The 13,084-nt window shown below is 43.2% G+C and overlaps 1 protein-coding gene across 1 annotated transcript in view; it reads left to right on the top strand.

The window, feature by feature from the left end:
• The window catches only part of LOC106570940 (atrial natriuretic peptide receptor 3), a 68,442-nt gene that overhangs the window by 48,606 nt on the left and 6,752 nt on the right, over positions 1-13,084 (top strand). Inside the window, exons 4-5 of the mRNA XM_045695442.1 lie at positions 7,061-7,196; positions 12,036-12,130. Of these exons, the coding sequence (XP_045551398.1) occupies positions 7,061-7,196; positions 12,036-12,130 (231 nt within the window). The remainder of the gene's footprint in view (positions 1-7,060; positions 7,197-12,035; positions 12,131-13,084) is intronic.

Genomic DNA, 13,084 nt, shown 5'->3' with positions numbered 1-13,084 from the left:
CTTAACATCTACCCTGGGGAATTCCTGATTCTACCTGGATTATGTTGGATAGGCTTCCATTAAAGAACACCCTCTGTGTTCTGTTAGACTGGTAACTCTTTATCCACATTATAGCAGGGGGTGTAAAGCCACAACACATACGTTTTTCCAGCAGCAGACTATGATCAATAATGTCAAAAGCCCCAACAATCATTTATCATCAATTTCTCTCAGCCAATCATCTGTCATTTGTGTAAGTGCTGTGCTTGTTGAGTGTCCTTCCCTATAAGCTTGCTGAAATTCTGTTGTCAATTTGTTTACTGTAAAATAGCATTGTATCTGTTCAAACACATTTTTTCCCAGAGGTTTACTAAGGGTTGGTAACAGGCTGATTGGTCGGCTATTTGAGCCAGTAAAGTTGGCTTTACTATTCTTGGGTAGCGGAATGACTTTAGCTTCCCTCCAGGCCTGAGGGACCACGCTCTCTAATAGGCTTAAATTGAAGATATGGCAAATAGGAGTGGCAATATAGTCCGCTATTATCCTCCAGTAATTTTCCATCCAAGTTATCAGACCCCGGTGGCTTGTCAATGTTGATAGACAATAATATATTTTTCACCTCTTCCACACTCACTTTACGGAATTCAAAAGTACAATTCTTGTCTTTCATAATTTGGTCAGATATACTTGGATGTGTAGTGTCAGCGTTTGTTGCTGGCATGTCATCCCTAAGTTTGTTTATCTTGCCAATGAAAAAGTAATTAAAGTAGTTTGCAATATCAGTGGGTTTTGTGATGAATGAGCCATCTGATTCAATGAATGAAGGAGCCAAGTTGGCTTTTTCCCCCCAAATTTCATTGAAGGTGCCCCAAAGCTTTTTACTATCATTCTTTATATAATTTATCTTTGTTTCGTAGTGTAGTTTATTTTTATTTAGTTTAGTCACATGATTTCTTAATTTGCAGAACGTTTGCCAGTCAGTGAGGGCTGCCAGACTTAATTGCCATACCTTTTGCCTCATCTCTCTCAGCCATACAAGTTTTCAATTCCTCTTCAATCCAAGGGGATTTAACAGTTTTTACAGATCTTAATGGATGCGTGCTTGTTAGTAACTGGAATAAGTAGTTTCATAAATATGTCAAGTGCAGCGTCTGGTTGCTCCTCGTTACACACCACAGACCAGCAAATATTCTTTCCATCATCAACATATGAATCACTACAAAACTTATTGTATGAACTCTTATACACTATATTAGGCCCAGCCTTTGAAACTTTGGTTTTCCTCAATGTTGAGTGTCCTCTATAAGCATGCTGAAAGTCTGTTCATTTGTTTACAGAGAAATAGCATTGTATTTGCTAAGAGCTGGCAGCAAGCCGATAGGTCTGCTGTTAGAACCAGTAAAGGCCACTTTACCACTTTGTCTTCCCTCCAGGCCTGAGGACAAAGATTTTCCTCTAGACTCAGATTAAAGATATGACAGATAGGAGTGGCTATAGAGTCAGCTACCATCCTCAGTAGCTTTCCATCTAAGTGGTCAATACTTTTAGCAAAAAAATGTGTATCTTTAATTTACAGTCTGTAGAAACAATGACAATAGAAAGGTTGAGAACTTTTGTGAAACATCACAGCACATATGGCAAATAGAAATCCTATATGGATGGTGTTAAGAGATGGACCTGAAGGGTGGTACTAATAAGGATAACAAATGTAAAATATACTGTGTCTGTAGAATGTATGAAAATTCGGAACTTTTGTGAAACAGCACAGTTAAAAATATATGGCAAATATACATCAAACTGGATGGACATAAGAAATAGATGGAAGGGGTGGAGGTTAGAGGAAGGACATCAGTAATAGATGGGAGAGGTTGAGGTTAGAGGAAGGCCAGGACTAAAAACAATCCAAATATAACTATTGTAAAATAGACTGTGTCCATAAAATGTATATAGTGTGTATACGCTGGAAATACAGGCCTAAGTTTTGATGTTCAGTAGTTTACTCCAATTAGGGGAGGGGTGGAAGGGTTATGGGAATATAATAAAGGAACATCTATTTTAAAAAGATATAGAAAAAAGATACAGTACCTACTCATTCAAGGTTTTTTCTTTATTTTTACTATTTTCTACATTGTAGAATAATAGTGAAGAAATCAAAACTATAAAATAACACATAGTGGAATCTTGACAAGGTTACTGTTACAGCATCATCTAAAAAGTGCATTTCATTCTCCATCTCCCCTGAATCTCAGACTGTAAACAGAGCTCTGGTCTCTGTCTCTCTTCTCCATCTCCCCTGAATCTCAGACTGTAAAAAGAGCTCTGGTCTCTGTCTCTCTTCTCCATCTCCCCTGAATCTCAGACTGTAAACAGAGCTCTGGTCTCTGTCTCTCTTCTCCATCTCCCCTGAATCTCAGACTGTAAACAGGGCTCTGGTCTGCAGGGGGAACTGCTTGGCCTGCTGTGGGAGGCTGGAGGACAAGGGGGTGGGGGGGCTGCTTGGCCTGCTGTGGGAGGCTGGAGGACAAGGGGGTGGGGGAGCTGCTTGGCCTGCTGTGGGAGGGGGATAGCTTTTTCCTTTGTCTCTTCTTTCAGCTTCCTGCTCCCAGTAGATTTCACCATCCACACTGTCCTGTTGAGAGACAATGGTTGGTAGAGGTTGCCACCAACAGATCAGACCTGCATGGCTTTTAATGGCATATAAACCACTGTATTGTCTTATTCTTCTAACCCGTTGCTATTCAACTCTAGCCTGGTCCCAGATCTGTTTGTGCTGTCTTGCCAACTCCTATAGTCATTGACAGCGCAGCATATCTAGGATCAGGCTAATTCCATTTTCTCTCACGTGGTTGACTGGCTACAGAATCAAGGATGCCCTTAAGACGAGGCAAGACTAGGCTAGTGTTGTGTGACTTTTCACCAGTGTGAAGAAGTTAACATGTGGTTGCTCCTTTTAGTGGCAGTAGCCAAAGTTGGCTCCTGTGGGGCTGAAGTAGACTGAGGTCTGGGACGCTCCAGCATTGAGTCAAGAGGAAGAAAGAGAAGACACTATCACAATCACTGCTCCTGATGACGTCACAAGTCTGTCGACAAATATTTGTAATTGTGCTAGTGAGGAAGCAGTATGAGCAACCCCAGATTTGTGCCTCGACACAATCCTGTCTCGGAGCTCTACGGACAATTCCGTTGACCTCATGGCTTGGTTTTTGCTCTGACATGCACTGTCAACTGTGGGACCTTATATAGACAGGTGTGTGCCTTTCCAAATCATGTCCAATCAATTGAATTTACCACAGGTGGACTCCAATCAAGTTGTAGAAACATCTCAAGGATGATCAATGGAAACAGGATGCACCTGACTTCAATTTAGAGTCTCATAGCAAAGGGTCTGAATACTTATGTAAATAAGGTATTTCTGTTTTATTTATTTATTTTTTATTTTTGCCCCTTTTTGCTTTGTCATTATGGGGTACTGTGTGTAGATTGATGAGGGGGAAAAAAATGATTTAATCAATTTTAGAATAAGGCTGTAACGTAACAAAATATGTAAAAATTCAAGTGTTTTGAATACTTTCGGGAATGCACTGTACTTCCATAAATGTATTCGACTGGCACCGGGGAACCTTCAGACGAGTCTTCTGAGGCCTGTGGTCATTCTAGAGCAAAACAACCGACATGTACATGAGAGTCTCACCTTTACACAGAGGAGACATCATCCTTTCAAAATCTCTTATACTAATACAATTGCTTAGTGTAAAATAATATAATTTAAATTATTTTTTTAGCATATTGTGTAGCTCAGTGTTTGTATTATTCATTTTATACAGTCTTTTTTTGCTCATCTTTAACAAGGGGTCCAATAATTCCACCATATATGGGACAGCTTGACCCTGTTTTGTCCTGGTGTAAACAAACCTTCATCTGTTTACCATAACAATCATAATACCACACAGAAAATCATCTGTTCTCCGGCAATTTACAGCCTAAGTACCAGACAGTGTAAATAATGAGTTAGTCCACACACAGTCTCTTGCTAAACAAACAATTTGGCCCATATTTGTTTTCACAAGAAACCATGAAACCAACAGAAATCTTGAAATGTTTTCCCTTTCCACTTAGACACAGTGAGTCATTGAGTACTCGTGATATCACGGCGTGATCCTATCAAAGACCTGTTCTAATGGGCCACCGCCATACTCCATCTAGGCTGTATGATTCATGGAGTTACCAACGTTCAGCTCACCTTTTCATTCAAAACAGTGACCGTGGTTTCCACTCAGTCTCTAAACAAAACAGTGACCGTGGTTTCCACTCAGTCTCTAAACAAAACAGTGACCGTGGTTTCCACTCAGTCTCTAAACAAAACAGCACACATTTACTGTAGCCACAGCAGGTGTCTTAACGTCCTTACAAGAACCAAATGATCGTCAACTACTAACTCAGCGCAATTTGGGTCTGAACGTTCTCCGTCTGACTGATTTCCGTTGGCCGGATGAGCTGCATAATTACAACACCTACTTACTCTACCTGTCGTCGGTTTCCTCATTCAAAATGAATTAATCAACCATCACTGAATTGATCTCTTCTCGGGAGGAACGTTCTGTACACTGATCTTCATCCTTCCGGGCCGACTAGCCAGTTATCTGCATGCTGCCTGTGGTGATACCCTAAGAGCTGTGGATACTGTTAGACTGTCACTAATAGGTGATACCCTAAGAGCTGTGGATACTGTTAGACTGTCACTAATAACTGATACCCTAAGAGCTGTGGATACTGTTAGACTGTCACTAATAGGTGATACCCTAAGAGCTGTGGATCCTGTTAGACTGTCACTAATAGTTGATATACCCTAAGAGCTGTGGATACTGTTAGACTGTCACTAATAGTTGATACCCTAAGAGCTGTGGATACTGTTAGACTGTCACTAATAACTGATACCCTAAGAGCTGTGGATACTGTTAGACTGTCACTAATAGTTGATATACCCTAAGAGCTGTGGATACTGTTAGACTGTCACTAATAGTTGATACCCTAAGAGCTGTGGATACTGTTAGACTGTCACTAATAACTGATACCCTAAGAGCTGTGGATACTGTTAGACTGTCACTAATAGTTGATATACCCTAAGAGCTGTGGATACTGTTAGACTGTCACTAATAGTTGATACCCTAAGAGCTGTGGATACTGTTAGACTGTCACTAATAACTGATACCCTAAGAGCTGTGGATACTGTTAGACTGTCACTAATAGGTGATACCCTAAGAGCTGTGGATACTGTTAGACTGTCACTAATAACTGATACCCTAAGAGCTGTGGATACTGTTAGACTGTCACTAATAGTTGATATACCCTAAGAGCTGTGGATACTGTTAGACTGTCACTAATAGGTGATACCCTAAGAGCTGTGGATACTGTTAGACTGTCACTAATAACTGATACCCTAAGAGCTGTGGATACTGTTAGACTGTCACTAATAGGTGATACCCTAAGAGCTGTGGATACTGTTAGACTGTCACTAATAGCTGATATACCCTAAGAGCTGTGGATCCTGTTAGACTGTCACTAATAGGTGATACCCTAAGAGCTGTGGATACTGTTAGACTGTCACTAATAGTTGATCATGTTCTGATTGGGATCATTGTTCCATTCCATGTCTTCTCTATCTATCTATCTATCCAGTGCCCAACCTAAACAGGAAGTAATCTGTGCGCTGCAGAGGACTGCTGCTCAGGGGGAACTCAGTACATGTACCAGCCGAGGTGATGGCTGTGTATTACCATTCACCCTCAGCAGCCTATTAGCAGCCCCGCGGCGGCAGGGAACAGGGTGATATAGCTAACAACCAACTGTTTTTAAAACAATCTATTCATTTATTTATTTTTTTACTCGCGCTGCGGCCATTCCTGGCGGGGGAGGAAGCGAGGCTGATACTGCAAACTGAGGCCTGTGGTTTCATATTTTAGAGACCGTTTGCTTTCTCAATGCTGTCAACACAAGTAAACGTACTTTCCTCCTTCCAAATATATGTTCAAATCGTTTCAATAAAGGTAAGGGAATTGCTCGTTTTCCCAAAAATACACAAATATCGAGCTAAGAATTTTTACAGAATATTTTTTTGCAGAAACAAAATGCTGACCTGATCCATTCTGAAGCAAACTATAGTAGCCTAGGTTTCAGTGGCGGTCGGTGGCGTTTAAGATGAGGAGCACGGCCTTATTTCTATTACAGCATATTGGATGACTGTCATTCATATTCCATTCACCCAGCTCTGATGAGACCTGAAAATAGCTGTACAGCGACGCTCCTCATCCAACCTGACACCCTCCGCTGTTGTCAATACTCTAGAACCTTCCGCTGTTGTCAATACTCTAGAACCTTCCGCTGTTGTCAATACTCTAGAACCTTCCGCTGTTGTCAATACTCTAGAACCTTCCGCTGTTGTCAATACTCTAGAACCCTCCCCTGTGGTCAATACTCTAGAACCCTCACCTGTTGTCAATACTCTAGAACCCTCCCCTTGCGAGGATAACAGCACTGAGCCTTTCTCTGGAATGTTTTATGAGATTGTAGAACACATTGGGACGGATCTTAGACCATTCCTCAATACAGAATCTTTCCAGATCCTTGGTATCATTTGTCTGTGCTTATGGACTATTCTCTTCAATTCAAATCCCAGGTTTTAGTCCAGAGACTGAGGAGGGCCATTTCAAAATGTTGATATTGTGGTCAATTAACCATTTCTTCGTTTGTTTTGATTATTGCTTGAGGTTATTGTCTCCACTTCTTTTGAAGGCCTCGAGTACCAGGGGTGTGTCATATGACTATAGAAATTGGCAAATTCTTTTGTTGCCAGAGGCCTTCACAGGCTGAGCAAAGAGGGAAGCGTCTAAGAGAATTTGAATGTGGTATTTTTTGTTGTTGTCCTCGTTCATCATTTTAAAGGTTTTCAAGGCCAGATGCACATTGACTAACTGCAAGGCTCTGTTGTTAAAAGCGGGTCTGAAAGTTGATCAAGACTCTGTGATACAGTACGACAGGAGGAGACCAGGTGATGAATCAATGTTTTACTGTTGTTTTCCTCCAGATCAACATGTTTATGGAAGGGTTCCATGATGCATTGCTGCTGTACGCCCTGGCGCTGCACGAAACCATCAGGAACGGCCTCACCAAGAAGGACGGAGCAGAGATCACCTACCGCATGTGGAACAGAACATTTGAAGGTAAAAAAACTAAACCCTCTGGTCCTTATTAAACCTCTCCCTTATTGCTTCCCCTCTGGTCCTTATTAAATCTCTGCCTTATCTCTTCCCCTCTGGTCCTTATTAAATCTCTGCCTTATCTCTTCCCCTCTGGTCCTTATTAAACCTCTCTTCCCCTCTGGTCCTTATTAAACCTCTGCTTTATCTCTTCCCCTCTGGTCCTTATTAAACCTCTCTTCCCCTCTGGTCCTTATTAAACCTCTGCTTTATCTCTTCCCCTCTGGTCCTTATTAAACCTCTCTTCCCCTCTGGTCCTTATTAAACCTCTGCTTTATCTCTTCCCCTCTGGTCCTTATTAAACCTCTGCTTTATCTCTTCCCCTCTGGTCCTTATTAAACCTCTGCTTTATCTCTTCCCCTCTGGTCCTTATTAAACCTCTGCTTTATCTCTTCCCCTCTGGTCCTTATTAAACCTCTGCCTTATCTCTTCCCTTCTGGTCCTTATTAAACCTCTGCCTTATCTCTTCCCCTCTGGTCCTTATTAAACCTCTGCCTTATCTCTTCCCCTCTGGTCCTTATTAAACCTCTGCTTTATCTCTTCCGCTCTGGTCCTTATTAAACCTCTGCCTTATCTCTTCCCCTCTGGTCCTTATTAAACCTCTCTTCCCCTCTGGTCCTTATTAAACCTCTCTTCCCCTCTGGTCCTTATTAAACCTCTCTTCCCCTCTGGTCCTTATTAAACCTCTGCCTTTTCTCTTCCCCATCCTTATCCTCCCATCCTTATTATATTGGCCTCCCTCCAGAGCCTTAGCAGTCTGCATTCATCCTCTCTCTCTTTCTCAATTCAGTTCCATTTAAAGGCTTCTTTGGCATGGGAAACATATTTTTACAGTGCCAAAGCAAGTGAAATAGATAATAAACAAAGAGAAATAAAAATAAATAAAAGTACAGGCCTCTCTCTCTCTCTCTCCCTCCCATTCTCTCTCCCTCTTTCTCTCTCTCTCCCTCCCATTCTCTCTCCCTCTTTCTCTCTCTCTCCCTCCCATTCTCTCTCTCTCTTTCTCTCTCCCTCCCATTCTCTCTCCCCCCCTCTCTCTCTCTCGCTCTCAATTCAATTTAAAGGGCTTTATTGGCAAGGGAAACGTACGTTTACATCGCCAAAGCAAATGGAATAGATGATAAACAAAAGCGAAATAAACAAGTGAAACATTAGTAAAAATTACACTCACAAAAGTTTTAAAAAATATAGACATTTCAAGTGTTATATTATTGGCTATGTACAATGTTGTAACAATGTGCAAATAGTTGAAGTATGAAAGGGAAAGTAAATAAACAGATACATGTAGGTTGTATTTACAATGTTGTTTGTGCCCCCACTGGTTGCCCTTTTGTCATGGTAACGGGCCACAAATCTTGCTGCTGTGATTGCTCACTGCGGTAACAGATATGGGAATTTATCAATGTTTGATTTGTTTTCAAATTCTTTGTGATCTCTCTCTCTCTCATTACATCCCTTAATATATCCTCTCTCTCTCTCCTCTCGCTGTCTCATCATATGTCCTCGGAGGATGTTTTTTACTGAGGTGTGGAACGTTTTCCAAAGACTGTAAGACTGTTGGAATGTGATCTGAATTTTAGATCTAAAACTGGAGCTCAGCGTAGATTCTGTCTGAACGTCTCCTTAAGTTGTCCTGGTTCCCAGCTGGACCATTCATCACCCTTAATTAGGCCAATGTTGTCAACCCGAGTTGAGCCGCTGGCATTCTCCACTCATTTTTAATGACTGTAGAAAGAAAATGTATTGCGTTATTGATATCACTATCAATTACAAAAGGCTTTGGCGTGCAACACAGCTAGCGCAGTGCAGTGCAGCTTTGTCCTGAGCTGTTAACCAGAAGGGCTTCCCCCAGTTTAGCTTGCAGAGGATGTTAAAATACACCACATATAGTGCACTTACAGCAGTATGAAGGGCTTACAGCAGTATGAAGGGCTTACAGCAGAATTTATATTTACATGTTAGTCATTTAGAAGACGCTCTTATCCAGAGAGACTTACATCTTAATTCATCTTAAGGTAGCTAGGTTGGACAACCACACATCACAAGCATAGAAAATACATTTATCCTCAATAACATAGCTATCAGTAGAGTCAGAGCTAGAAGGTAGGGGAGTGCCAGGAGACCTGAGGTGGTACAACAGAGTGCTCTAGGGTTTCAGCATAGCGGGGAACCCAGCAAACAGCGAGTTGCAGTAGTCGTGACGGGGGATGACTAGTGCCTGTATTAGGACCTGCTCCACTTCCTGTGTGAGGTAGAGTCGTACTCTACAGATGTTGTAGAGCATGAACCTGCAGGACTGGGTCACTGCTTTGATGTTGTCCAGCGTCATGCCAAGGTTCTTTGCACTCTAGGGGGGACGACACTGTGGAATTGTCAACCATGATGGCGAGGTCTTTGAGCGGGCAGGACTTCCCCGGGAGGAAGAGCAGCTCCGTCTTGTCGAGGTTGAGCTTGAGGTGGTTGCCGACATCCAAGTTGTGATATCTGCCAGGCATGCAGAGATGCATGTCGCCACCTGGGTGTCAGCAGGGGGGAAGGAGAAAATTAGTTGAGTGTCATCCTCATAGCAGTGATAGGAGAGACCATGTGAGGATATGACGGAGTGACTTAGTTTATAGAGAAAGATGACAGGGCCTAGAACCGAGCCCTGGGGGACACCAGTAGTGAGAGTATGTGGTGCAGACACAGATCCTCTCCACGTCACATGGTAGGATGCAATCCAAGAGTGTGCAGAGCCTGAGAGGGAGCGAAGAAAGAGGTCAAGGCATAGGGTAGTTCTGTGTGAGGGAGACCAGTGGACTCAATAGGCTGAGTGAATGAGTGGGACCAGTGGACTCAGTAGGCTGAGTGAATGAGTGGGACCAGTGGACTCAATAGGCTGAGTGAATGAGTGGGACCAGTGGACTCAATAGGCTGAGTGAATGAGTAGCGGATGTCGTCGATCTTTTTTTCAAAGTGGTCCGCAGAGATGGAGGAAGGAGGGGGAGGAGGATTAAGGAGGGAGGAGAAGGTGGAAAAGAGTTTCCTAGGTTTAGAGGTAGAAACTTGACATTTAGAGTGGTAGAAAGTGGCTTTAACAGCAGATACAGAGGAAGATAAGGTAGAGAGGAGGGAGTGGAAGGATGATAGGTCCTCCAGAAGTTTAGTTTTCCTCTATTATCGCTCAGCTGCCCGCAGCCCTGTCTGTAAGCTCGTAAGGACCTCCCTGTACTAATTGCTAATTGCCTAGCATAGGTGGAGAGCACACCTCCCTGTACTAATTGCTAATTGACTACAGTATGAGAGTGAAACAAATCACAAATTGCCCTGCCCTTTGATCCTGGTTGATATGTCAACAACCATCTGCAAGTTATGAGCAGTCAGCAGTTCACACACCAAGTAGTCTACTGGGAAGTCAGGTAGCACATTTAAAGTAGATGTATATGTAGGCTTACAGCCGTAGGGTTATTGCTAAAGACTAAATATGTGCTGCTGCTACAGACCCCTGTCCATTCACCACTACAGACCCCTGTCCATTCACCACTACAGACCCCTGTCCATTCACCACTACAGACCCCTGTCCATTCACCACTACGGACCCCTGTCCATTCACCACTACAGACCCCTGTCCATTCACCACTACAGACCCCTGTCCACTACGGACCCCTGTCCATTCACCACTACAGACCCCTGTCCATTCACCACTACAGACCCCTGTCCATTCACCACTACAGACCCCTGTCCATTCACCACTACGGACCCCTGTCCATTCACCACTACAGACCCCTGTCCATTCACCACTACAGACCCCTGTCCACTACGGACCCCTGTACATTCACCACTACAGACCCCTGTCCATTCACCACTACAGACCCCTGTCCATTCACCACTACAGACCCCTGTCCATTCACCGCTACGGACCCCTGTCCATTCACCACTACAGACCCCTGTCCATTCACCACTACAGACCCCTGTCCATTCACCACTACGGACCCCTGTCCATTCACCACTACGGACCCCTGTCCATTCACCACTACAGACCCCTGTCCACTACAGACCCCTGTCCATTCACCACTACAGACCCCTGTCCATTCACCATTACAGACCCCTGTCCACTACAGACCCCTGTCCATTCACCACTACAGACCCCTGTCCATTCACCACTACAGACCGCTGTAGATTCACCACTACAGACCCCTGTCCATTCACCACTACAGACCCCTGTCCATTCACCACTACAGACCCCTGTCCATTCACCACTACAGACCCCTGTCCATTCACCACTACAGAGCCCTGTCCATTCACCATACATCCTCTGTACATCCAACAAACAGTATGGTGACAGACCAATCCAGTTGCAGAATATCTCCTCCAGATAACTCCAGTTAAAGTTTTAAAGGGATTGAGGCAGAGTCAACACGGAGAACAAAACCCTTCATCTGCAATGATTAGAGTCCAGTTACAGAACGGATGTCCCCTCGCCAAACTGGTTAAAAAGCCAACGCATTGCCAGCTCTCAACGTGAAGTAACAATGTTTTGTTCAGCAGGAATCGTCAAGAACAGGGTCATATTTTCTTGTTAAAATAAATAATATGTTAAAAATGCCAACAATTTTGGGAACACAGCCGTAGGGATGAAATTACAATTCTTGGAGGGCCTGCCAACACAAACGGCGGGAGGAGAGATGGGATTTCCTGTTATATTGGCCAGTGCTGGAATTTCTCCACTGTGCTCTCTGCTCTCTGTTTTCCTTGGAATGTTGGGCTCTTGCTAATTAATTCTGCCATTCTTTGCATGCCGCTGGTCCTCTGGTTGCTGGGCAGGCATCGCAGGCCAAGTGTCTATGGACTTTAACGGAGACAGATACGGAGACTTCTCTGTGATGAGCATGACCAACACCGAGGCAGGCACCTATGAGGTAAGAACAAAACCTAACACCAACCCTCCTATATCAGGGCCCTTATTCATTAAGCATCTCAGAGGAGGATTGCTGTTCTAGGATCAGATCATACAGAGTCTCAGTAGGTAGGAGTACTGTTCTAGGATCAGATCATACAGAGTCTCAGTAGGTAGGAGTACTGTTCTAGGATCAGATCATACAGAGTCTCAGTAGGTAGGAGTACTGTTCTAGGATCAGATCATATAGAGTCTCAGTAGGAGTACTGTTCTAGGATCAGGTCATAAAGAGTCTCAGTAGGAGTGTTAATCTAGGATCAGGTCATAAAGAGTCTCAGTAGGAGTGTTAATCTAGGATCAGGTCATAAAGAGTCTCAGTAGGAGTGTTAATCTAGGATCAGGTCATAAAGAGTCTCAGTATGAGTGCTGTTATAGGATCAGGTCATAAAGAGTCTCAGTAGGTAGGAGTACTGTTCTAGGATCAGATCATAAAGAGTCTCAGTAGGAGTACTGTTCTAGGATCAGATAATACAGAGTCTCAGTAGGTAGGAGTACTATTCTAGGATCAGATCATAAAGAGTCTCAGTAGGAGTACTGTTCTAGGATCAGGTCATAAAGAGTCTCAGTAGGAGTGTTAATCTAGGATCAGGTCATAAAGAGTCTCAGTAGGAGTGCTGTTATAGGATCAGGTCATACAGAGTCTCAGTAGGTAGGAGTACTGTTCTAGGATCAGATCATAAAGAGTCTCAGTAGGAGTACTGTTCTAGGATCAGGTCCCCTCTGTCCATGTGATCTTATTCATAATAATATAAAAAGCCAAACTGACCCTGTATCAGCGCTCCTACTCTACACCTATGATGTAAGAAGAAAACCGTCCACCACAGATAACATCCAACCTAATCCTGTAACCTCTAGCATCAAAGTGATCACGTTTTTTTTTTAGATGGCACAAATATTTCTCAATGGACTGTATAAA

Source organism: Salmo salar, chromosome ssa15 (assembly GCF_905237065.1).
Source record: "Salmo salar chromosome ssa15, Ssal_v3.1, whole genome shotgun sequence".
In the NCBI taxonomy this organism is placed as follows: Eukaryota; Metazoa; Chordata; class Actinopteri; order Salmoniformes; family Salmonidae; genus Salmo; species Salmo salar.
Note: the sequence above shows the minus strand (reverse complement) of the source record. Positions and strands in the feature narration are given on the sequence as shown.